The following is a 27,866-nucleotide window of genomic DNA, read 5'->3' as shown; positions in this document are numbered from 1 at the left end:
AAGTAGTAAGCAAGTGAATATCACAAAGTTTTAGAAAAGTTATATATTTAGTAAAATATTTCATTTCAAAAAAATACAAACAAGTTGTGCATCGCACGTGCTTCATCTAGTAACAATTAATTTGGAGAAATTCCAAGTTTCTCAACAAGAGAAACAAACTATGTTTCTCAAATGGCAAAAACATAAATAAAAGCACTTATTTTTTTACTGTTCATTGGCAATATCGCTTCAAGTAGCGGTTTTGCCATAAACTGCTACTTGAAGTGGCGGTTTTGCCCATAAACCGTTACTTAAAGTAACAGTTTTACCTGTAATTGTACAAATTTAGCCTCTTAAGAAACAAATTTTATTTCTCATGTTGAGTAAATGAGGCGACCTCATTAATTTTAGACAAATTATGACAAAAAAGACCCGCAATGCTGTCCCTTTTTTTTTTTTTTTTTTTTTTTTTTTTTTTTTTTTTTAACATTTGCTTTTTATTTAAATGCTATTTAATTGTTGACTGTTGTACAAATAAGGACTGGTACTCCTCAACATCTTCTTCTTTCTTCAACCTTCCCCTTCTTCCAATCTCCAGAAATTTCCTTCGCTGCTTTCAAATTCAGCACTATCAGTATAATTAGGGTTCCATATTCTAACCTTTGATTTCTGCTACCTGCTTTTCAATGGAAGACGAACCAGTTATATGGCAATCAGAATCCAATTCAATAACCTCTTCAATGGTTGGTCGAGTGATGAACACGCTGCTTACCTCTCGACCGAAGAAGCTTGAAGACGCCATTTTTAAACTCGGCGAAGCTCCAAAATCAACTTTTGCTGGTAATATTAATAGAATTTATTTATTTATTTCATTTTTTCGGGAATTTTGTATGAAATTTGATGATTTGGTTGTTATTTTCTGTTGCAGTTACACTAGATGAATCTCTGCGCGTTTTGAATAAGTATGTGAGAGACGCTGTTGATGAAGAAAAGCAATTAGACGAAGTTCTTATTCCTATGATTGAAAATGTAATGGATTTTATATCTCTATAGTTTAATGTTTGCATTTTAATTCTCCTTTTGGTTATTCTTGAATTGATTGAAAATTGTGATTCGTGTTGCGGAATTGGTGTCATATGGATGGTAGAAAGTAATATGATTACTATAGTTATGAAAATAAAGATTGTTATGTTTGATTATCAAGCTGATGATCGCCTAGTGATTGTCCTGCTAAGGGTTGTGTTTGGCGAGTTTAGGAGTGGTTTGGAAATGAACGGGAAATGTTGCAGACTTGCAGAAAGAGGCTAATCAGTTTTAAAATGAAAATGATAGATTATTGTTGTGAGAAAGAGATGTTTTGTATATGTATGCCTGTATCTGTCAATTTTGAATGCTATGTTAGAAGAATATTGGAATATTGAGTTAGAAGGTTATTAGAGTGTGGCTTGTGTAAGTTGTTACGGAGTTGATCCTCACACCGAATTTTAAGTGCTGGAAGTTCGATTGACTGACTTTCTCTATAGTCCTCTTCACTAATGAAATGCTCACTTGGTTTGTAAGGAGGTGATTCTGCTGGTGCATTATAAATGACATATTCATTCTTCATTTTCCGATTGTTATGTTGGCAGTCCTTAGGCTCTCAATTTTTTATTGGGCTAGTTGCAATTTGCTGAGCCTGTGATCAATAACTGACCTATTATGAACTATGATTTGTTGGTTCTGGTTGAGTATACGTTTCGTACTTTTGTGTTTGTTCTAGTAACAAACTTGTTCCAAAAATTTAAGCTTTTACACATATGTTGTGGGCTTTAGAAATGTTTCTTTGATTCATCTTTACCCTATTTTACGTGCAGCTTTTGAGGTGCAAGGAGTCGAAGCATCCCAATCAGACAATGATTCTCTTGAACTGGCTCTTTCAAGATGAAGCTCTTTTTTTGCCACTTGCAAAGGATTTTGTCAATATTATATCAAGGAGGGAAGATCGATATATTGCACTTGGCTGGTGCAAGCTTGTACGCTCGCTTGTAATGTATGATACAAAAATGACAAGCTTTTCAAAGAATGGTTAGTCTTTTTTTACATAAAAAAAAGTGATATTAGTTTATGCCAGCTTACCGAGTGAATTGAATTATTAAATTTATACTTTTATAGTAGAGATGTTGAGTTGTATGATAACTTACTTTTGATGACAATAGCGCTGCATTTCCTAGATCCTTTTTCTATTATGTGCTAATTAAAATGTTAATACATTTACTCCCTCCGTTCCATAATAATTGACACATTTTGACTTTTTTTTCACTATTCATATTCCAACTTTAACTATAGCTTTTGAGTAATGTATGAAAATCGATCAATTAGTTGAGACATTTAGGCTACATTCCCCAATTTGTCATTCTTCTCTGCCTTTATGTCATTCCCACAGGGGAGTTGGAGAGGGGGGGGGGGGGGGGGAAGCTGATGCATTCTTGGCCCATCAAAGAAATATATTGAAGTGTGACTTTGCATCTTTTCATAACTGTCTTTATGGTGTTTAATGTAATTTACTATTGGCTATAGTTAGGGTTGTTAAAAAGCTGGATAGTGGACTTAGGCTTAATATGAAGAGTATTAGCCTTTTTTACTTGGGCTTAATATGAAATAGATGAGCTTGAGCTCAACCGAGATTTATGTTGGCTCGTTTAGGTATTAAGTTTTTCAAGCTTAGCTCACGAGTAGCTCGTTTAATTCGAGATAGAGCTTGAGCCAAGCTACAATCATATATACTAGCTTTTAATAAATGAGCCTTGGTGAACGAGTAAGATCAAATTAATCGGGCATTTATAATCATGTTTTTTTTTTCCTTGCAAAAATAATATTAAAAATAACTAATTCCGATAATATGTAATTAGTTAGTTACTCTATTCTTTTTTTGTTCTATTCGCTTTTCATTTTAGTGCATTTCATTTTGTTTTACTCACTTTGCTTTATTCTATTTTAAGCCTACCCCTTTTACTATCTTGCCCCGTTTGCCCCACAACAATTGCACCGTTTCATACCCTCTTTTTCATTTTATTCATCTTTCTCTTACACGCACATACCTTTTTACTTTTTCTCTTACCTTTATCTTACACCCACTGAACTTTTTCAATATTTTCTTAATTGTGTATTTATAATAGCTGAGTAGAAGTATATTCTAGTTATCTTTTGTGATATTTACCGCTACCTTTGTTCCTTAGTTTTATAACACTTACTATTTTAGCAGTCCGTTTTTAAAAGTTCTTTACACTTTTACTTTATTCCAATTTTGGATACATCTTTCCACTCATTCTCTTATACCTTTTCCAACTTACACACCACCACAACAATCAATAACTAAACAATAACTAAAACTACGAGCCCTTATGAGTTTCAAAACTAATCTGGACAGAGGGAGTAATTCATATAACGCAATTTGAATGAGTTTTAAAAGAGCTATTTGCGAGCCTAAATGTAGTGAGTACTTATTTGTTCAACCTAGACTTGTTTACTAATAATGAACAAGCTTTGTCAGAGAGCATCAGTTCATTGACATCCCTAGCTCTAGCTGTAGATACATCACCTTCATTTAGAAAGTCTAAAGTACTCTATATTGAATTATATTTTTCTAAGCGTAGAGGATGAAATTAATGTGTGATTTTGTATTAGTGTCTTTAGTGAGATTTTTGGCTTGATCATGGCTTACTTATTATAGATTAGCTAATTGGAAAATTAATACCACATCCGTTTCACAATAGAGCATTGTTTTGACTTTTGTATTATATTGTGAAACCGATGAAAATTGAAATGTAAATTATGCGCTTAAAATCCTTCTCATTCTTCCACGCACATAAAATCCTTCTCATCCTTCTTACTATAGAGAAGTTTCTTAAGATGAGAAGGATTTTATTTACAACTAATTTTTACTAAATGTGCAAAATAATTTTGACTCAAATTCAATGTGCATATATTTTGAAAAAAAATTAACTTGTAAGTCAATTTTGTACATTTAATGGAAAAAAATGCATAATCAGTGAAAAACTTTGCACATGTATCCATCTCATCCTTTTTAAGAAACTTCTCATTAGTGTAGTCAAAGTTAATAAATGAATATTGCAAAACTCAAAACGTTGCATCTATTGTGAATTGGAGGTATTATGTAGTAGGAGTTGTATTTTGCTTAACTTTAATATATTTACTTATTTATGTTCTCCATCCCAGGTTTCAAATTTAACCATCAAGCTTTATTGAAGATCCTTTCATCAAGTATTGGACATCTTTCAGTAATGGTAAAAAACGGTAGGTATGTTGTTCACCATTGCATATTGTGGATTAAATGTACTGCTGGTGTCATAATTTACATATCAGTTTTCATTTGATGAATGGAAAGTCTATCTCTGTCGGGCACAGATTGGTGTAGCCTTCGGATTTCTCCAATTTAACTACAACAGTTTTCTATATGCATCTGCCCAGTGTATTAAAAAGCGTGCCTTAGGCACAAGGCGATGAGGGGTATGCGCTTAACTTGGTCTAGGCGAGGCGTTTTTGGTTAGGCACACAAAAAGCGCACGAGGCGCACCATAAGTGCACAAGGCGCACATGAACCAAACTTCAGCCAAAATGTTTTAACTGGCCATATAGTGCGCCTCACTTCAAAGAGGCGCAGGAGCACCTAGGTGCTGCAGAACCCCTCTCTCTTCAGTGCGCCTTGAGCATTTTATATTTTGCATCTGCCTCATTTTATATGTGGACTGCTAAGAGCTTTCCAAAGTTAAGGGATGACACTTAACCTCCCTTGTTCCATTAAACTGTAGTCCTTCGAATTTGATGGTGTTAGTTGTTTTAATCTTTATATAAAACAATAGTGTATTTTTGTATACATATTGTGTCACTAAACTATACCACCTTTAGTGTGTTGCAGGATGGTTTTGAACTGCCAACTCGGCTTTCAGCAGCTGCTGCAGATTGTATATTAGTTCTCACTGAAGCGTTGACCCAAAAACTATTGGAGTCTGGCAATTTAAATGAAAAAGGAGCATTTAAACCTAATAAGCCAATCAGCATTTTTGAAGAGAAGCAGGTGGAACAAAATAATATGTCATTTGAAGCCTCCATCAGCATTGATGGAAGATTGTTGCTCTGGCAGAATTTGGATCAACTCATTGTTCTTGTTCAGAAACTTCAGTCAGTATGTTTACAACTCAGCCTTGTATTCTTTTTACTAAATTTGTTTCAATTGGAAGAAATTGTTGTACTGCAATCAACAATTTTTGCCATCTGTTGCTGCAAGTAATTAGTTCAAAAAAAAGAAAAAAAAAAGTGATAAACAGAGATGAATTTTGTGATTGAACATGCCATCTGTAAAAATGTCATTATTTTTTCATACAATTGGGTAACGGTATAGTGTTGATAAAATTTGGATGGTGACGTTTGCAGTCTGACTTAAGTAACTAGTCTCTCTTTTATATTCGTGAAGTAAAATCACTCAATGGTTATTTAAGCTTAAAGCTACCAACCATGATATATCTTGTGAAGAAAAATTAAATGTGTAGCCTTAGGATAGTATAACTGCACTATGGTATTAGTTTGAGCTGTGGTTAGGAAGACCTACCTTAGATAAATAGATAATTGTTTGGGTAAATAAGGTGCTATGACTTAAAATTAGACTGCTTTGTACTGCTGTAGAGATTGATTGTTGATGTTAGCTCAGTTGTACTTTGATTCCGAATGTACTAGCTACTAGGCGGTGATGGTAGTGGCTATCAGCTGTCATCTACAAAAAGCACTATTTTTTAAGCACTATGTGAAGTGTGGACTCCTTTATGCTACTCGTGTCTTAAATTCATTCTTTTCTCCATTGAAAATTAAAGTATCATGGGGAAAATATTCTCCGGTTATAGGAAAGTAGTGCTGGTATTACAACCCAAATGCACCCAGCACATTCCATGTACATTTTTCTTCCTGGACTTCTGGAGTACTGCAAACAGTTGTTAATTATTAGACCTTGATCCAAATATTTCATTATCCACTATTTGGGATTCCCTTAATTTTAAGGAAATCATTAAACTGGTTGGAGCCAAAGCAAGCTTGTATCTGATTATTGCTTGCTCCTCCTATCCTTTGGATCACTAATTGCATCGTTTGTGCCTCCTCCTATGTGGTTGTTTGTGAAACTGTCTCAAAATTGGTACTATCAGTTTTATTTCTACTTCTTAAAGAGCAAACCATACTCCGGCAATAGATTTCAATGATCTAGGAGCATTGAAATGATCTTGTAAGATTATAACAAAAAAGATCTTGTTGTTTATTAGGAGGGTTTGATTACTAATTAGGTCCGAGTCTTATTCCGTGTGTGAGAAACACATAATTAGGGTGTTATAAATTCCCCTAAAATGCGACATTCCCATTGCAGCCATAGATTCATACTTAAACTTTGTGAATGGCTCCACACTCTCCATTTGGTTAGGCTTTGGTATCGTTCGTAAGTATGTAGCATAATGTTTCACTCCTGGGTTTTTTTAATAATTTTTTGTTCAAAGCCCAATTTAGTTTGGTCCTTTTTGGGGTCATTTTTGGCCGGGTAAAAGCTTGCTAGGTTTAACATTTTGCTACAAGCCCTCTCCCCTCCCTGAAATCTCACCAGATAATTTTGGTTAAGCAACTTATCGTAGAAGTATAATTGTTTAAGTAATATTGGGTGCTTTTGACAATGCAATTGCATTGTCGAAAGGCCTTATATCTTTTGTTCATTCCTTGCCAACATATCTTATTTGGCTAATTATGATGCCTTTTTGTAAAAGGAATGGGGCATCCATAGAGAAGAGGGAGGTTGGGAATATGCTAGGGTGGAAAAGGGAGGATAGTGGGTTCTTTGACTATTGATGATGTGAGTTGTTATGATAGATTCAAGCTCACAATTGAGATTTATCAAAGAAGTAAGAAGAGTTAGGAAAAAAGATCGAGTCTTTTATTACAAGGCAAAAGATTTCTTACAACGGTAGCTTTAGGCTGCCACTCTCCATATAGTGATTTGAGGTCACAACTCTTATAGGAATAAAATCATGATCTTCTTGCCTAATCCTTTCTCATATCTCTCTATATATGTACATGTTTCCAATTTCTAATATGATTCTGGAATGAGCTTTTGTCTCATGTGCACATGTGGCATCTCTTGGTTCATTGCATATTTTCCTTTATTTATACTACATTTGATGACTACTAACAATACTAAGGTAGTGATTGGTAGCTTGTGGGTACCATTCTCCAAGTTAGTGGCTTCAGGTAACAAGACTCCTAAAACTCTTTCACCAATTGCCTACCTAATCCTTTCTCATCTCTCTCTATTTATGTGAATGGTTTCAAGCCCTAGGATGATTCTAGAATGAGCTTTTGTCTCATGTGCACAAGTGGCATCTCTTGGTTTGTTGCATATATTCCCTTATTTATATTACATTTGATGACTACTAACAATACTAAACTACCCATAATGCCCCTCCCCTAAGTTGGTTCATAACAATTGTGAAAGAGCAAATTCAAGTTTATAACAATGAGAAACATGGCCTGTTTATCAAGGGGCAGTGTTGTACATTCATCTAGAAAAGTAAAGGCAATGGTGACATTTTCTCTCTCCTCCTTTAATTTCTCTTTCCTCCTCTCTCCTTTAATTTCTCTCTTCTCCTCTCTCCTTTAATCACCATTAGAGCCAATTGGAGGTGGGCAACTACTTGAGAACTCGAACCATTGGAGTGGTGCAATTACTAGAGAACTTGAACCTTGGAGGTGGAGAAGTCGAACCTTAGTAATCGACCTTTGGAGCTGATTGAATCAGAGCACTCAACAATTGAAGGTGGGCAATTACCATTCAACTGATAGTTGGGTAGCAAGACGCAACCCTTTCCACTTAGGGCAAACCATACCATTCTTTTCACCCTTTATAATTAGGGTTTTCGTTTCGACGCCGAAAGTGTGGTGGTGAAAGTGGTGTTCATGAGCTACTACAATGAAGGAGCAGTAAAGCAAGAAGAAGGTGGAGGAGGAAGAAGTTAGAGGATGAAGGAGGTGGAATAGGAAAAAGAAAAGGACAAAAAAAAAAACCAAGCTGATGGTGGAGCAATCGTTCGCCGGCCGCTGGATTGCTGCTGCATTTATGAAGAAGATGGAGTATTAGTTTTTGTCAGACTTTTTTTTATATATTTTTTTTACGCTCTCTTCTAAAAAAAGTAACTCAATTAACTTCTAGACGTTAAATTGGCGTTAAACAGGGGTCCCTCATTGCATGTGACAACAGAGCCAAAAAGTATTTTTTAAAGCCATTTTGCGGAAAACGAAGCAAAATATATACTGAATTGCCATTTGATAAACATAAAACGTTTATCAAAGTGTGTAACCTGGGCTCCCTCAGTTGTGAAATACAATCTTAGCATGCAGCATATAGGTATCATCGTTCTGACATTAAATTGTGGGATTCACCTTTTATTGAACATTATTGTGGTCATACACTCATAATGACTTTTTTTAAATACAAGTTTACAGTTTCGTTTATTACTGCAGTCATTTAGTCCAATATTCGTGTTGATAGATAATTAGATATTCATGATTTGATGCCTTTTGTTGATGCAAACATGCAATGCTGTTTATTTATATGTGCAGTGGAGCCAAAAGAGTCGGACATTACATGCGAAAGGATTAGGGAAAGTTCTTAAGTGGTTGCAGCAGATAGATGGTAATAGCACTCGACTGGAGGATCATGAGTCAGGTCTGGTGTACCATCTCTGCTTTCAAACCCTTTACAATATATTTTTTTAACTACACATTTTGTATTTGTCTTTTTTCTTTTCTTTTCTTTTTTTTTTTTGGTATCTGATTCTAAGTCTGTTAAATGTAAACAGCCTCTCAATTTCAAACAACTGGAGTACTACTTCTCTCCTCTTGCTGGAAACATTACAGTATGCTATCTCTTCTAGAAGACATTCAGTTTTACCAACGTGTCAATGAGTTAGTAGAACAGTATTTATCTGGAATCGAGGTTTGTTTATTGTTTCTTGACTTTTTTCATTTTGCTGCAAATCAAAGGTTATGCTGATATGACTGTTCCAGCTGAACTTAGTATTCTGAAATACTAATCTAAACGAGTAGGAAGCTTTGCTTGGTTATAATAGCTCAATTAGTGTATGGTTGTGTGATGGGTCTTTAATTGATAATTGAGATCATTTATGTTATCAAAGATCAGTTTTGGATTTGTAAACTTTTTTAATATGTGTTGATGTCGTCAAGCTCTTCATGAACTTACATATATCCAAGTGTTTAATTTTGGCAATGATATTATTGTTTATTTACAAATTTTCCAATATTGAACACAGCTAATTTAGGTCTTAGATCTCTTCTAATCCTTCCTGGATCTGTTCTCATAGTGTACTCACATAGGGACTTATTCTCATTGGATCTCTCTCAAATACATTGCGGATACAATGATAATACACTATAAATACATCAAAACTAGATGGAAAAAACATCAAAATCCTGTAGAGGTGTAGAGATGAGAAGGGTGAGAAAGAATTATCATTAGTATTACTCAAAATAAATAATTTTACGAAGGGTATAACCAAGTAACCAACAACGTCCTACACTCAAAATTAATTTTAATGTGATTCCAACCTAATTGTAACCATTGTTGTCAAAATCGCGATCCGGATCGTAGGATCGTACGATCCTACGATCCCATTTTAGCTAAACGATTCGGATCGGATTCAGAATGCAAATGCAAATACTCTGTAGAATATAACATTATAGTTCCTTGTGCACATGGTTTTTGTGGGTAAATCACATGATTTTGTGGCCTTTCTTGGATTTCACGAAGGTAGTGTCATATTGTGTAGTCTAAGTTGTTGTTTGAAATGTTAAATTGTGGATTTCTCCTATTTATTAACATAGTTGCAAATCTAAGTATACAAACGTAAAAATACGAAAAGACAATAATTTCTTCTGTACTCATAAATTCCTAGAAGTTTGAGTAGGCTTGTAAAGTTGTAAGATATCATAATACAAAATTATATGAAAAATTGCTACCAAAATTTAATAACATACTCACTCTATTTTTTTAAATGCATCAGTTTAACCAACACCCACATTTGACGAGACGTAATTTTGACCAATAATATTTGTAATTCTCTATTAGTAAAATTTGTAACAAAATTAAATTATGAAAATAGACAATGTGACTAATCTAATGATGTATTATATAATAACATTTACTTATTTTATAATAGTAAAAATATAAAGTCAAACATTGTATATGACTAGTGCAAAAGTCAAAGTGATGCATTTTTAAAAATCGGAGGGAGTATCTAGTTTATACACATACAAAGAATACAAAATTTGATTTGAGTGTTTGTCAAATATGATGGTTAATGTTTGGTCAAGTGGTTTAAATATTTTAACGTGATAGTTAATTTGGTTTCTTCATTAAATTTCATGTAATAATTTATAATTGAGAAACAAAATGAATGATTAGCCAATTAAACTAAGTTGCAAAGTCTTTACAAAGGAAGAATATAATTTTTTTGCTAGAATTTTGAGAAATATAATTATCGATTTTAATACTTCCTCCGTTCTTTTATTATTGAACCATAGGGGTTGGGCACAAGTTTTTTGGTAGTGGAAAAGATATGGGAGAGTGGTATAAGTACAAAATTTCTCATGTGATTGTATACATAACTAAAAAATCGAGTGTTGAAAAGTAAGGTTAAATTAGGGATGTGCAGTGTGAACATAAATATTTCTTTTCCTAAAATGGATATGGTGTAATATTTGTGAAATTTCCTTAAAAGGCAAGTGGTGCAATATTAAAAAATTGGAGGAAGTAACAATAATTGAAATTACATTACGACTGAAGTAATACTAAAATTTTAAGCTTGAAACTAAATACATTTTCGATTTTAAGATATTTATTTGCTTTCATATCAATAATTGTAATCATGATTTTTATTTCTGAATTATGTCTATTATCTGGAAATTCGAAAGGATTCGTCGTGAATAAATCTCGACTTTTTTTTTTTTTTTTTTTTTCCCAACATTAACCTATCCCTTTGGCTTATATAATAGAGATATTTGTATATATGTGTGTGTGGATTTTACCTCAAGAAATTGTCGATTAAATAAAATACCCTGTTGTTTCTTAAAGCATCCACTTTCCTACATAATTTTGAACTGTTATGGGACGGAGGGAGTGCTTGGTAATGTAAATTAGATAACAATTAATTAGTCAAAATAAAAATGAAAAGGTCAACACATGTATGCAAAGTTAAAATGACAAGTCTGAGCATCACAACAGAACATAGTATATACACTCTTTCTCCTGTAAATGGTGCACCCTCTTCCTTAAGCTGCATGCATGTTGTGCGCATGCAATTAACATATAATGACTTCATGATCTGCACAATGTCATAATCTTGTTTCCACGTGTGAGTCTCAGAGACTATGACATTGTGCAGATCATGAAGTCATTATATACAGAACCAGGATGTAGAATATACCGTAAATCTGCTTGGAGAAAATATCCTCTTTAACTTTTTATTTATCATGCTTCAGTTAGTCCTTCTGGGCTTTGTCCTACCTGTAGTAGTAATATTAGGCTGTTTGACATGGTTTATGCAGTTTTACTCAGAGAACAATCTGAAGGATTATGTGGAAAACAAAGATAGCTGTGTAGAGACAATGAAGTTTTTCTTAAATTGTTTGGCCCTTTTATTGGGTCGTTTGGACCAAAAATTTCGGGAAAGTACAACATCTTTGTATGGACAACGGATTTCTCGTGCTCTTTTATCACTGGTAAGATATATTCTTGTAGACCCTATATTTGTGAGAGGTATTTCAATTTGTTGCTTCAATTCCTATATGGCTATATCCTTTCCCTTTTCGCTTTTCCTCTATCTTATAATACCTCTGTTCTTTGAAGTTTTTTTTTTTCATAAAGTTCTCAACACTATTAGGGAGCGTTTGGTTAGCACGGGGTAGTGGGAATGGAATCAAGAAAGGGATAGGGAAGGAAAGGAAAGAAAAACCCTTTGATAGAGTTGTTTGATAGTGTTTGGCCATTCACCTCTTTCTTTCTCGCACTACCACCTTTTCGCCTATTCTTATGGTGATGCCTTGCTTTGCCACCGCCGCCTTCGGCCTCTCCGTTGCCGCCTCCTGGCCACCTCTTTCTTCTCCTTCTTTTTTGTTGTTTCATAACCATCATTTAAGCTGAAATTTGAGGTTTTAATGCTTAAATTCGTCCATGAAAAATATGGTCAAATTTAGTCGTCCAAAGCCACAAATGACGATTAAAAAAAGGTAATTTCCTATTAATAATCTCTTTTCCTTTTTTTTTTTTTTTCTTTCAAAATTTAGGGTTGTGGGTTTGGGTGGTGGTTGTGATTCTTCAGTGGAAGGGGGAGGTCTTTCCAGTGGGTGGGTGGGGGTGGCTTTGGGATGGGTAGGTTGTTTTGAGAGAGTGGGATGTGGTTATGGGTGGTTGGGATGGGTGGCTATGGAGTGGCAAGGTGGTTGGGGTGTGGTTTTTATGGAGGTTTATTTTATTATGAGTGGCTTCTAGGTACAAGTGGTGGTTGTGAGGGTGGCGGTGGCGGTGGCAGGGTGGAGCTGGTGAAGGTGGTGGTGGTGGTTAGACGGTTGTGGTTGGTATGGTGCTAGTAGGGAAGTGGTGGTGGGTGTGGTGATATGTGGTTGGTGTGCTGTTGTATGGGTGACTTAAGAAATGGAATGAAATTACTATGGGGGGTGGGGTGATTAAGTGACACAATAGCTTCTACAATTTTATGACAATTGTATTTGGTGCTTAAAATTTTATGGTAGTGGGGTATATTAGAGATTTGATAGTAAACTTAAAATATTATGATAGTGGGTTCAATAGATTATTTAATACTTTCTCTGCTCCAAATTAGATGACAAGCCCTTCCATTTTTGACAAGCCCCTTTTACTAACTCACCCCCTGTTATAGATAACCTTTATACTCATTATCTCTTACTTCATCTATTTTTTTCTTATGTCTGCCTACCTTTTTACCATCTTTCTTTCTCTCTACGTAACGTTTTCTTACATCCACTCACTACACCATCACCCTCTTTCCAAATGCCTTATTTTTAAATAGTTTGTGTTTAAAACTTTCGGTGACGGAGGTAGTATATGTTTGGTATGATGTCTATTAGGTATTAGGCATTATAAAGCATCACTCAAACTTCTCTTTCCTTTTCTTTCACCCTTCTAATGGGCCCTTTATTGTTCTAATCAATTAAGGCTCCATGATTCCCAACCTATTTTTGTCAAACTTTTTATTTATTTTGCTTAGCTTAACATTTCCTTTTTCTTACTTAAGTAACCTTTTATTTATTTATTTTTTTTTTCTGTGTGTCGAGCTTAGACTTATTTATTCCGAACTACACTTATTATTGCTAGATTAACTTAATCCTTATGAGTATTTTTTTTTTGTACCCACTTTTATTTAGGTTTTTTTTATTTTATCCTACCCACTATTTGTTTTGAGGTGTTTTTCTCTTGTTTTAACCACTTTTTGTTTTGAAGGGTTTTCTCTACCTCATTTGGAGGCGTTTTTTTTATTTTTAATTTTATTTTATTCTACCCATTTTACTAAGTTTCATTTTACCATGCTACTTAATATATATATTTTCTACTAAGAGTGCAAATTTAATTTTCGACTTACTTTTTTCTAATTTTTTGGAAAAACGAAAATTTATGTACGTTATGCACAAAAAAATATGCACACTGAATTTCAGTTAAATGTTTTTTAACATTTAGTTAAAAATATATGCACATTCATTACAAAATATTTGCACATAAAATCCTTCTCATTTTAAGTAACTTCTCATTGTATATATAATGACATGTTTATAAATTCGTGCTAGAAGTTTCGTTTTAGTAGCTAGAGGGAGTCTTGTGAAGATGTGAAGTTTGAGTTTTTGGAGAGCGACTAGGATATTGTGTAGTCATAATATACCCTTAAGGATTACGGGAAATTTTGTTGGACGACTTGTAGACCAGTGATGTATTTGGGTCGGAATGTTGTGTTGCTAGGAGATATCATATTAAGATGTGAGTAGCAAAAATGGATATGGTGAGATAAATGTGTGGGAACACCTTAAGGGATTATATTAGGAATGTAAATATTTGGAGGAAAGTTAGAGTTCTGGACTGTGAGGATAAAATAACGGAGAACCGATTGCATTGGTTTGGGCAGAAGATGCACTGGTAAGGAAAGTAGGGAGTTGGGATCTTAGAAGATGCCAAGGGAGATCAAAGGTGACTTGGATGGAGAGGGAGTTGGAAATGATATAAACAAATTGGGCTGGAAGGGCATGGAGAGAGATGATCTTCGCTGAAGCCTACGAGATATTAATTCTTTGTTCATTTAGCTAACCCCAGCATTGGGATCAAGGCTCTGATTTTGTTTGTAACTCTAATAAATTTATGTTACCATGACATTGGCATGAGATTTTCATACTTAACTACATTATCATTACAACCGTTTGCTACCAAATAGGTTTCTAATGGCCCTAAGAGTAAAACTAGTGTGTTGCAAGTTGATCCACATATATGACTACTGAGAATTCTGGTTGATCTTGTTTTGTTATTCCCATTAATTGTCTAGTTATGGCTTTTGAAAATTGAAATTGGTAGTTTTGGGTAAATTATGGCACTTTGCAAGTCTTCACTCTCACCCAGCTCTCTATTACCTAGTGTTTTTAAATTAGTTTTTGAAATTCTCTGCTTCTTGAAGCTTCACTGTGCAGATGAAGATGTGGTAAATGTTGCAGTTTGCATCTTTAGGTTTGTTATCCTTAAGATTGCTGGAAGTAGTTTCAATGATCCAATAGATTGCAAGGAGTTCTTAATGCCACTGCTGGGCCTTCTGGATGAGCGCGATGGTGCTTCCAGAGCTGTCACTGCTCTCATTGCTGATTTTTGCTCAATGTAATAATCTCATCTATTTCGTTTTATTTGTATCATCATTCTTTTACATTGTCTATTTCCAACTTTACCACCACATCTATGTTGTAAAGTGTTGTGTTGATGAGTTTCCAGAAGTTCAGATGATTGGTGCCTTAATGAAGTCCTTAAACGGTTAGCTTCTGGAAGCATAGCTCAGAGGAGTAATGCTGCTGATGTCATCTCCGAACTCATCCGCTTGTCATCAAACTCGACAAAAGTGACTGCCAGTTCATTCTGGTATGCCAATATGTTTTATTAGTAATGCATTTTTTATATATTTTTTTTATGGATATTTATGCATTTATTTTGGTTAAACGCAATTTCTGTTTTAGGCCAGACATAGCAAACCAACTTTTGGATTGCCTCGGAGATGAAGATAATTTAATACGCTCCAAGGCAACAAGTTTGCTTCCACTTATAGGTTGGTGTCAATTTCATGAACTCCTAGTTTTCTTAGTTGAATTTGAAGGGTTCTTTTGCACAACATGACGAAACTTTCCAGGAGATGCTTGCAAAAATAAACTTTTTCATTAAATACCAATTTTCTCATACTACCTCCGGGTTTTTATTTTATTTTATTTTATTTTATTTTTATTTTTTAGTTTTTTAGTTATTTATTTATTTTATTATTATTATTGAATTACTTTAGATATGCAGGTATTATATCATATGTAAAATTTCAGTGGTTGTAAGAAAAAGGTGGATAAAGTAAGAGTGTAAGAAAAAGGTGGATAAAGTAAGAGTGATGGAGTAAATATGTGGGTGGGTGCCGAAATAGGTGGAGAGAGAGAGAGAGTAAAGATAATTTGCCAAATATTGAATATAGTAGAAGTGAGGAGAATTAAAAAAAAAAAAAAAAAAAAGACCTATATTAAATTATTTAGAACAATTTTATGCAATAGCTTTGCCTTTTGACTTTTGCATTTCCTTTAGGTGCTGATTAGTGTGATTTACATTGATGAGGACTGTATCAATTCTGTTACAGCTCTTGAAACCCAACATCCGATGTCAATTTTCCTCGACTAAGATTACATCTAGGCATCTACTGTAGCAGCATATGTAAGGGTAAAAAGTATCTGCATCCAAGGAACTTTTGCTTGACTTTCAAAACCTGGATTAGTGTGGGAAAAGGGTCCCTGTAGGTGTTCCTGCTATTGGCGATGTACGTTACCATTCTTTTGAATTGAAACATAATATTTATTATATGGCCTGTCAGTGGGTGAGATCGACAGTGTGATAATGAAAGTTGATTTTGGGTTTCACTTTCTTATATTATTTTTTTTGAAAATGATTTTGGGTTTCACTTTTTTATATTATTTAGTTTTGAAACCGATAGTGCCTCTATTTTGAACTGTAAGAATGAACTAAATTAATTTGATCATGTAAGAGGCATTTGTAATGCAAAGGGTATATGGTGTAAAATTGGAATTACACATAGTTCTATCTACTTTTGTAGATTTGTTCACATAAGGTTTGAGGTCATGATTTACATACCTTGCCTTTTGTTTTCAAAGACCCCATAAAAGAAGAGGCAAAAGGTAAGAAATATAAAAAGGTTCTCTAAACATTAAGTTAATAACAGTAATGGAAGCAAAAGTACGCCATAAATGTAAAATAAATTTACTACCTATTATAATCGTACAGCATCAGAATCCAAAAAGAACTCAACAAGCCAATAGGCCATAGGGGATCTACCTGTGTGAGTACTTTTTCTTTTAGAAGGAGAGAGAGGGGTTTATTAAATTAATATGGATCCAAAAAGTGGGGTAGGAGATGATAAAAAAAGTGGATAATAGGTTGCCATAAACGAAATAAGTAAAACCCTGAACAACAAATGAGATCAGAGATGTACAATTATGCTCTAGAGTGTGTATCCTCTTTAAAAATCTAGTGCTGATGCAGCTTGTCTATGGTGTAGATATTTTTATTTTTGTTTTTAGTTTCATTAAGGTGTTTCGTATTTGGTAAAGGTTTCTTGACTTTTGCCTAACTTGCCTTCAGCTTTAGTTGCATTTTGGTCTGTTTTATTATTCTGGGACCCTACTGAGATTGTTGTCATTGTTCAAAAACCGGATCCTTGGTTAACTCTGTCTCTTTTGCAGATCCATCTTTGGTGTTGCCTGCACTAGTCCGCATTATTTCTACGACTGATGGGACTATGAAATCAGCCGCAATCAATGCATTTGCCCAAGTTCTTAGGCTTTACAACACAAAGTTTGAGGTTATCAGGATGCTGCTCGACTCTTTATGGTAATTTAGAACTGAGACAGTCACGGGATGTTTATTTGTGACTCTAGATTATGTTGAAAGCAGTGTTCAAATGATATGCAGCTAAATAGCGTGACATTATGATTGATTTATTGATGAACCTTGAAATGGCGATATCGTTTTGTCACTTGTTATTGGTTTTATTGTAATGGTTAATGTGTACGCTTTAATTGTGTCTCATACCTGGAAAATTTTCCCTTTTTCAGCGACCTCAACAATAGATACAATCATCAAGAGGGTTCTGGAGGCGTAAAGGAAGGTATTCCTGCTGTTCGTAATTCATGTATTGGCAAATTTGTAAAAATAGCATTTTGAAAACATATATTGTAAAAATTGTGTGATCATGTAATGAACTGCCTTAGGAGAGGGGTAATATGGGTAGTTTAGTACGTTAGTAGTCATCAAATGTAGTACATAAGGGAAAATATGCAATGAAGCAAGTGATGCCACCTGTGCACATGAGACAAATGCTCAGTCTAGAATCATCCTAGGGATGGAGAATGTAAATACAAAAATAGAAGAGAGATATTGAGAGGGTAGCCAAAAATTTGAATTGGGAAAGCTTAGAGAGTTATGGCCTCAAGGCATTGTTAGAGAGTTATAGCCTAAAGCTATTAAACCTATCATTTTGTAACCCTTTTGCCTGTGGGGGTGTGGTATGAAAACCTAGTGCTATTTTGAAAGTGATAGCCTAAAGCTATTAAACCTATCATTTTTTAACCATTTTGTGGGGGTGTGGTATGAAAACCTAGTGCTAAATATAGAGACCCCAACTACAAATTAGGAATGTTATTTAGATTTGGCACTGTTTTAACTAGCTTATCTGCAAGCAGCTCACTTACTGTTATATCCTATATTTTGTTCCACTATGATCATACCTTAATTCCTTGTTTCTAACCCTTGATGCATAACTTTTTTTCTTTTTTTGGGTCCTGTTTAAATGCTTTTCAGAAGTTTTCCTTTTGACGTTCACACATTTGTCAATCTTGCAGAATCATCAAAATATGACCCTGATGAAGTATTCAGGCTAATTCCGGAGTGGTCAAAAGCCGTAAGTTTTCACTGATAGTGGACATCCTATTTATATAAAAATCATGCTTGGTTGTCTGGAAAAACTTAACAGCTCACAATGTATAAACAGATTGTCTTAGTTTCCATGTTTATTACCATAATAGACTGCTTTCCCTCTCCACCCCCCACCCCCTTCACTGGAATAACAAACAACCTTGAGTGGTGGCTGTACGGCTTGTTCCTGAATTATCACAGGGAAGTAGACGACGGAGCCGCGGTGGTTTGAGTGGCGGCAGCTATAATTTTGGGGCTTTTGATTGATTTTAATCTGCTTTGATTTCTTAATTAGTTGATTGCAATGTTATTAAAATCGCGATTCGGATCGTAGAATCGTACGATTGTACGATCCCAAACCACCTAAATGATGTAAATCGTCAATAGAATCGCTATGCTGTAGAATCGCTCGTAGAATCGGTAGAATCGGTTAGAATCGGTGGAATCGGACCGATTCTACGATTCTATACCGATTCCATTCCTGCAAAAAGTCTGATTTTCCGAAACCCGTAACTTTTGATTGCGAAGTCGGAATTGGGCTTATAATATATCGTTGGAAAGCTCTTGAGGTCTACTTTCTAATTTAATTGGTCCCGTACCTAAATCATTTATGTATATTATGTTATAGCCTAAAGAGTGTAAGGGTGTCATAGTTGAGTCTAACTTTAGTCAATGACTTATATATTATTCAATATAAATCATAATAAAGCTTATGAACATCAATTTAAAGAACTTTTAAAATTCTGTATAACATGAGTTTTATGCACTCAACTTTGGGCAAAACACTTTTATAACATGAGTTTGTTGTAGTTGTCATACTTTAGCTATCTCGTTAAAATGAACTATTTTGACACTTAATATTCTATTATCATCGAATTTTTATTAGGGGAAACAATTCTACGAGTCAACAACGTTATTTTTTTCATAATTTAATTAACAACAATTGTCTCGTACTCTCGTGGTTAAGAATGTGTACCAATATTACAACTTTATAGTGTACTGTTTGAGTTATGCGCGTGCGAAATTACTTCTAAAACTATTTTATGTTTGCATTGTCGATATTATGTTATCAACAATATAATGTTATTATCATTCTCATTGGTTGAAAATTATGTATGTAGTCACTAGTTACAATTAGAAGCCCAATTTTACAATTTTGTAGAATCGTACGATTCTACGATTCGATTTTACCGATTCGATTCTACCCCACTCACCGATCCAAGTTAGAATCCTGATTCTGATAACTATGGTTGATTGGGTTCATGAATAAGCTTTCTTGACTGACCATCATGTTGTTTCCTGATGGAGGAGGATGTGCAAAGCTTTGCTGTGATGGTTGTTGCGAAGTTGAGGGTTGGATTTTGTGGAAGGTGTGTGGGGTGGTTGCACCACATTTTTTTTTTTAACAAAAAAATAAAATTGATGGGTTGTGGTGTGCTTCCAGCAGCAATGCAGAGGTGGTTATGTGGGTAGTGATGGTGGATTGGTGGTGGTGGCTATGGTGGACAGTTGTAGTGAGGGAAAATCACTCAATTGGTGAATTAGGGTAGAAGGAAGAGTTTTATTTTTTATTTTTTTTTATTTAAATTTTTTTTAAAGGAAAGATATATTAAAAATAACAAATTAGATTTATAAAAAGAAGAAAAAAAAAGCAAGTCACTAAAAACTTGACATATAGCCTTTTTAACTTGTTTAACAGGTAAGCATTAAAAGGAGGTTGTTTTGAGAAAGGTGCTCATATGGTTGGGATAATTCATAGTTAAATTGTAATTGGGAATAAAATGAGAAGAAGGATTATTCTTATTAATCTTTTCTCTATTAAATCGCCAACAAATTCAAAGAATTTGTTATTCATTATATTTCTTAATTTTTGTTTTCTTTTGGCGGAAGATAATTTGTTCTATGCATGTGTATATAATGTACTTCGTATAATTGTTTGAGACATCAATTGAAAACCTTTTCTGTTTTCTTTGTTTTTATTTCTTAATTCTTTTATGGAGATAGGTTCAAGATTGGAACTTGTTGGTAGGGCCACTTGTAGACAAGATGTTTTCTGAGCCAACAAATGCAATTCTTGTTAGATTCTTAAGTTGTGTAAGTGAGCATCTGGCAGACGCTGCAGACCTTGTCCTTGGGCGAATTCTTGTACAAGTGCAGAAACAAGAAGAGTAAGTACTCCATATTCATATATATTTAGCTGTCTTCATCCTCAATTCCTCATTTTAAGGATTACTTTCTGTCGCTACTGTTGGTTGTAAGCTAAAACTCAAACAGCATCAATATGAATGCTATTATCTTTTAATACTCTTGTAGATACCACCATAACCTGACAGATTAATAAAAAAAAGCTTAGTAAGTATACACGGCTTTCAGTGCTATCCTACCACATCTTCTGGTAATTTTATTAGGGCTGATTGAAAAATCAATTAATGATGCTGGATGTACTCTATTGGTGATCTGTTTTCTTGTGCTGAAAGTCTACTAGAGGTGATTTTGTGGATTTCAATATCATTTATGAATTCCTCTTGGTTGGTCTTTGACTGGGTTTGTTCAGCCTAGAGGGGAAATGGAAGAAGAAGGAATTTTCAAATGTCTTTAAATACATATTGGACATGTAAAGGTATATTCCAAACTTGTGATATGCAATATTTGCACAGCACCAGGGACAATCAAACTTGTATAGAAATATTGTAGCCAAAAAATTGCTTGTATGAAATGTATCTGCAGGCTCCATCTAGAGTCATTACACAAGCATTTCTCTGTTGATATATATATATATATATATATATATATTATTTTATTTTTTTTTAAATTCTCCAAATGCGGGGTGGGGAAAAATTTATCTGTAATTGTGTTCTCTTTTGAAAAATGCTTTCCATCCATCGAATCAACAGAATCTTAATAGCAAATGTTTCGTACTAGCTTCAATTTTTGTGGTTTTGTGAACATATTTTATGATTCACCACTGCTGTACAATGATTGGCTTATTAGTTCTGCAAGACAGTTGTATTAAATATTCATAAGGTGGTATGTTTTAGGAAAATATTGAACATAGCCGTTAGGGATTTGTCTAATTGATAGACATTTTCCCACAGTAGAGATAGCAAACATTTAATTACACCTATTGATTCTTGATTTTATCAATAAATTCCTTAAGGAAAATGTTTCTGATGCTTAAATCCTCAACGACTATGCTTAACAATCCATATCTTTATAACGTTTAAGTGTGTTGTATTCTCAAGGTTTTGATACTTTGGAATGGTTGCCAGAAAGTGACATTATTGTTTGGTGCATTCTGGGATCTATTGTCTTTTTTTGAGGTTTTCTGATAGATTTTTGTTTTGCTCCCCAACAGGATGATTGGATCAATACATGCTACAGTAGATAAAAAGACCTGTAAGAATGATGGCTCAGATATAGTGGAAAACATGCTGTTTGATCGCCTCTGCCCATTACTTATAATTAAAGTGCTTCCTCTGCGGGTTTTCGATGACTTCAACTGTATGACTATGTATGGTCAGGCTTTAAAACAATGTGTTGCAAATGGTAAGTTTTCAATTCTTAGTTTTCTAGACAACAAGAAAAGGCAATTAGAGTTTAATTAAGCTGATAAAGGTGGTTAGGGTTATTTTCGATTCTGCTTTAGGATCTGATTGTGGTTATGTACCTGTAAATGTGAGTATGAAGGCAGGGACAGTGATCTATGATTTATTTTTCCCTCTTTCTTTTGTAATTTCTTGTATACTTATATTTTAGGCTTTAGGAAAGTAGTGCCAAAAAATATTGCACTCGTGGGAAATTGGTTGTGGTATTTTTCTCGTGATTCTCAGTCCTTTTGCCATTGATTTATCAAGAGCAAATACGGGTTGCACCAATATAGATGGGATGCAAAAGTGGCAACTATAGTGACACATCTTTGTCCTTGGTGTTCAATTTATTCTCCAGTTTAGTGAGGTTCAAGGTAGGGGATGACCGTCATATCCTTTTTTCGGGGTGCTGTTTGGAGAGTAGACCACTGAATGATAGAGAGTTAGAGAAGCTCACTCTTTGACCTAGAGTTGTTGGATTTTCAGTTAGGTGAATTGGATGATGTGTGGACAAGTGATTTACCTGAGACGTTCTCTTGCAATTTTTTTTTTCTCAATTATTTGAATCAACCCCCTCTGTTTCCAGTTTTGTCAGTATCAAACTTCTTTTGAAAAGCCAGGGTGCTTCTTAAGGTAAGAGCTTTTGTGGCAACTTTGGCATTAGGGAGATTAACACTAATGACTTGCTTTGTTCTGCCAATAGTGAGTCTTAGGCTACGCTCTTCCACCTTATTTTAGGAACTTAATACCTGTTATAAACAGGTCACAAAAATTTTAGACTAGACTTTATCTTCTTATTTGCGCTTACATATTGCCAAATATTTGGAATTTCCTACTAATATGAAAATTAAGTATTTATAAAATACCCATTACGAGAAATCTGACAAGACTCTACTTCATAGTGTTTTTACTTATACGATCGAAGTTTGGTCAATTCAGGAGAAATTATCAAACCAGATTAGACAGATGAGGAATTGTGGGTTTGTGGCTTTAGAGAAGGGTCATAACTCCTGGGTCTTTTCACACGTATATTTGGCTTTTGAATTGTTGTGGGGCGAAGTCACTTGTTTGTCCTCTTTTGCTTGTACCCCTTTATCTGTGCTGTTAATATAAAAAAATTTCTTATCAAATTTAAATAAATTATGTCCTGCAAAAAGCTTTATGTTTCTGTTTGGCCTGACAATAACAGTTATGGGTCCATCCATATTTTGTGAGAGTTGATAGGAATTAGATTGTTTATTGCCATATCTCCCATTTGAATAATTGCTGAATCTAGTAGGAAGGGTCAGTAAGGCCTTGGGTTGCATTTCTTTTGTGATTGAACTGCAAACAAAAAGTAACTAACTAGAATTACTAGATAGGGTGTAGCTTTGTACCATAAAAGTCACTAATAGCTTTGGACATAATGATTTCCTGGCCTTGAATAGAAATGACGTTGAGCTGCTGAAGCATGTAGTGTCATTAACATATGGGTGTGTTTTGAGGTGTTCAATAGAAATTATTTGGGATCATTGTTTATCTGCAACGTGGTCTATTTTTTAAACATGATTCTCTCTGCTTATTTGTACTACCTCCGTTACATGTTTTGTGCAACTTTGGAGTGGTTTACGGAAACCAAGGCGAAATTTGAGGGGCAAAGATTAGGAAAAGTAATGGAGAGTAATTAAATCAGAGGAGAGAGAATATGGGACCCAACCAGACCTTCCGACGGAACCCCCCACCCTCACGAACACCGTACTCACCCACCTCCACGACCACCCACCCACCAGAATCCAGACCGGCAGATCCACAAACATCGTACCCAACCACCTTCACGAACATCGTACCCACTCACCTCCACAAACACCCACAAACCAGAACCTAGACTCACGAAAACCCCCACCCCCGTGAACACCTACCCACTATAACCACCCACGAAACCGCACAACCCCAACGAAAACCCATCCAACCCACCGACAACAACCTTAATCGTATTCTTCTTCGTAGTACCAGATTTGAAATGAGTTTGGAGGAGGAGAGAGAGTTAATGGGAAAGACGATGAAGGTGAAGAATTTGGGTATGAATGTGGAGATATTTGATAATTTTTAGCAGAAAAGATGAAGTAATTTGGTTGATTTCAATGAGATATTGGGGGAGATGAAATAAATTTGATAGGAATAGTTAGATTAATTAGGTTAGATTAATAATTAATTATTTTATTTTTAAGAATTTAAGTGAGGTTATAAATTTTTAAGTAAGGGTGTTTTTGTAATTTTGTTAAAAAATTTTTACCAAAAATGGAAATATTTGGGAAAGTTGCACATAATGTTTAGCGTCCGTTTTTGGCAAAAGTTGCACAAAACATTTAATGGAGGTAGTATTTGGCTACATTTATCGTGTCAAGAGGTGAAAATTCTCAAAGAGGACGATTTAAGAGTTTTGAATTTGATATTGGATTTTGTGACAACACCACTCTTTTTATTTGGATTTGTGATATTATAATAATACAGTTAATTCTTTGTTTGAATTCTATTTACTGGCATTTATAAATTATTAAGCCCATTTCTTGCTTCTAGTTGACATGACTAACATTTGTGGGGTACCAGGTACAGATAGTATTGATGTCTTTGATTATGAGTGTGTTGCCACTTTCCTCTTTAACAGGTCAGTCAAAGATCAGTACTGCTTTGCTATTGCTCGTGGCTCTCTCTTTCCAATATTTAGGGATCGCTGCTTTTTAATTTAACATTTATTATTTTTCTGTCAGGGCTTTTAGTCAGTCTGAATATGAAGATGTGAGAAAACTTGCTGCTGAACTCTGCGGTCGCATTCATCCCCAAGTATGTAAATGTCATATGCTTACCTTATTTTATTTTATTGTTAATTTTCTTAAATAAGTTTTTTTTAGTACAAGAGATGTCTTCACCCTACTACCCTAGTTTTTGCCCCCCTGCTGAACTCTGGTACCCACTGCTTTGTATATCTCCAGATTCTCTTTCCTGTCGCTCAATCTTATTTGCAACGCACTGCTGAAAGTAAGGATGCCATGCAGATAAAATCTTGTCTGTTTGCTGTTTGCACCTCACTGTCGGTAAATATCTCTCAACCTTTTAATGTTTTGTGAATTTTATGTGCTAATCATCTTTGAGGCTTTTATTTGCCTTTCAATGTTGCTCTTATGCTCTACTTAGTTTTCACGTATGTATAGCTACTCAAATAGGAAGTATACTTTAGCCCTCTGTTCATTTGTGCATTTTATGTGTACCTTATCATTTTGTTGTAATATATGACCAAGTTCCCCCTAACAGTACTCTTTGATTCACTTTTTATAAGTGGGGGTGATGATGGGGTAGAATGTGTAATTGATGTTTCCTTCCTGCCGAATCTTGGTATGCTTTGAGCTAACAGTTCATCCTGCTTATTTGGTAGATTAGAGGGTGGGACTCAGCTTCTCATCCCGACGTAAGCAAGATAATAAGAACACTGCGAGCTGTTCTATTGTGGCCTTCTGTGGATGGGGATGAAGGTAGGCACTTTCTTCCTTATGTTTCTACATGCTTTGACGTGAGTTTAAGATTCCAACCTTTCTGCAGTTTCCAAAGTACAACATGGGTGCATCGACTGTCTAGCCCTAATTATATGCGCGGAATTGCAAGCTCCAAAAACAGTGAGAGGCCCAGCTGAGAAGTCTGATGCCCAGAACGGTAATTAAGATTAATAAAAACTTTGGGATGAAGATCATTTTGACCCTTTGAATTTCAGCCTTATTGGCTTTTGTGCTTTTGCAGCCTTAATAATCCAAACTTCTGGAGCTCTTATCTCTGGAAGCTCTGTCCTTTCGTTTGTCATTGATAATTTGACTAAGGATAATTATGAAGCTGGTCTCCGCTCCAAACTAATTGAAGATACTGCACACGAGACTTGCATATCCATCTCATTTCGTTTGTGCATGGCTAATGTCGTCATTAGTGCTTGCCAAAAAATGCCAGAATCTGTCAAAAACGCTTTTGCACGAAAGACCCTTCCACGTCTCATTTCTTCAACTCAGGTTTGCTAGTTTGTATGATGTATTAGTTGATCCTCTTGTCAATTTATTTGTTGAACTTGTATTGTGGGGAAGTGGTAAAAACTTCTCTGGTACAAATTATTACAGGACATAGAGAATGCAGAGATCAGAGCTGCTTGTGTTCAGGTCTTGTTTTCTGCTGCATGTCATTTAAAATTGGGAATTGTTCCTTATGCACATGATCTTCTCAAGGTCTCACTCAGTTCTCTTAGAAAAGAATCTGAACAGGTAACTAGTCTATTTCTTCTCAAAGATATTTGAAGATGGTTCATTATATTTTGTAATCAGCAGTGTACAAAGAACTTATTCTCTGGTCATTTGTCTCAGAACAAACATTATAATAACCACAGATTATCCTCGGATGGGATAAAAAAGTGGAAGTGTGAGAGAAACAAACATTAAATTTTTCCATGCCCCTTTCCAGTGTCTACTGCTAATGATTTTATGCTGCTGCCTGCTTGTTTGTTTGCGTCTGCTTCACTTCTTAACCTCTTTAAAGTACATATATATATATATATATATATATATATATATATATCCTGGTAGAAATTCTTCTTGCATTCTATTTTTTCTCTGAAAGAGGTATATGGGACGGGTTACCTGAAAGCCCAAAAACTCTTCAGCAATTGATGAACATTACAGAACGGGCGCTGGCTATTCAAATGAAAAACTAAACTACTTTTTAATGACTAGAATTTTTTTACATGAATTCAGTTTTCATTTTTACTTGTTAATTAAGAACTCTTATGCTTGTATGATTTGATTCTCAGGAAAAAATGGCAGGAGCCAAGCTGATGGCATCCCTTATGGCCAGTGATGATGCGGTGATCGAAAGAATTTCAGGGCAATTGCTTGAGGCAAGATCCATTTTGCTACATGTATCTACTTCTGATCCTTCACCCCAGTTGAGACAAGTATGCCAGAAACTTCTTGTATGCTTGACTTCTCAATAGAAAAATTGCATGATATGGAGTCTTTTTTCAGTAGTCCATTCCTATGCTGTTGCAATACACCTGTAAATATCTTTTATGTATGAAGTTAAGGTTATTGTCACTTTTTCCCTCTGTGTAGACATGTAGTATCTCGCCGAAATGACAGGTAGGATGTGTAAGCAAATCTATTCACCGAGACGTAAACCCTGTAATTTTACAAGTTTTTGGCTCTGGAGGTGTCCGCCACCTATGCCTCCACCAGTTGGTGATCACTGCAGGTTATCCACTCATCCCTGACAATACAACTCTAACCCACCTTCCCTTTACTGTTCATATAGGCTATTTAACTCTGAAAAGAAAAAAAGGGAAAGAGACTTACTGCTGTCATTAGGCCTTCTTGGACACCCACCATTTAATCTCACCACTGCCTTAGCCGCAACCTTCCAACCTCGTCAAACACTAGGTCGTCACTCGTCGGTGGTCATTATGGGTTCCATTTCAGATTACCCTTTAATCAATGGCTCTACTCCCTGCATCCTCATCTGGGTAAAGAGTTGATACTTGATAAAGGCATAATATGCCTAACGAACAGTTGCTGGTGTCTTGATAAATCATTGAAGTTTGATTGGTTGCACCATGTCGCTATGTCAGCATGGCAATTTGCATGCGACTTTGAGGAGATAGAGAGGCAGACAAAACAATGTCATGTTTTGTTCATTGTTTTTAAGAACAATACAAAAGAGTTCGGGTGATGATGAGCTGAGCTCAATCTTGGTGTATCTTTGGCTTTAGCTTGCACAAACTCACGCTCAAGGTTGAATTTGTCGGACTAAATATTCTAAGCTCGGTTTGGCTCTTAATTCACATCAGATGGGAAGTTTTGAGTCAGGTGTGCTTGTTCTGAGTTTCTGACTGATGTAATAGTTGAAAATTAAGCTCGACTCTTAACTTACTAATCATACTTGGATAGGTGGATGGTTTGGATAAA

General features: G+C 35.0%; 1 protein-coding gene across 1 annotated transcript; it reads left to right on the top strand.

The window, feature by feature from the left end:
* Positions 1-307: 307 nt before the first annotated feature.
* LOC110707246 lies at positions 308-27,866 on the top strand. The gene is made up of 24 exons (XM_021885263.1): positions 308-819; positions 908-1,008; positions 1,833-2,043; positions 4,195-4,276; positions 4,885-5,161; positions 8,623-8,728; positions 8,862-8,998; positions 11,626-11,799; positions 14,769-14,962; positions 15,074-15,217; positions 15,313-15,401; positions 17,083-17,230; positions 17,455-17,507; positions 18,241-18,299; positions 20,318-20,481; positions 21,669-21,859; positions 24,487-24,544; positions 24,648-24,720; positions 24,870-24,971; positions 25,310-25,406; positions 25,474-25,584; positions 25,669-25,928; positions 26,034-26,174; positions 26,717-27,866. Exons 1-24 carry the CDS (start codon positions 666-668, stop codon positions 26,897-26,899), a joined length of 3,309 nt encoding a protein of 1,102 aa, XP_021740955.1. The 5' UTR covers positions 308-665; the 3' UTR covers positions 26,900-27,866.

This window comes from Chenopodium quinoa, unplaced genomic scaffold (genome assembly GCF_001683475.1).
Source record: "Chenopodium quinoa cultivar QQ74 unplaced genomic scaffold, ASM168347v1, whole genome shotgun sequence".
NCBI lineage: Eukaryota > Viridiplantae > Streptophyta > Magnoliopsida > Caryophyllales > Amaranthaceae > Chenopodium > Chenopodium quinoa.
This window is presented reverse-complemented; position numbering and strand designations above follow the sequence as displayed.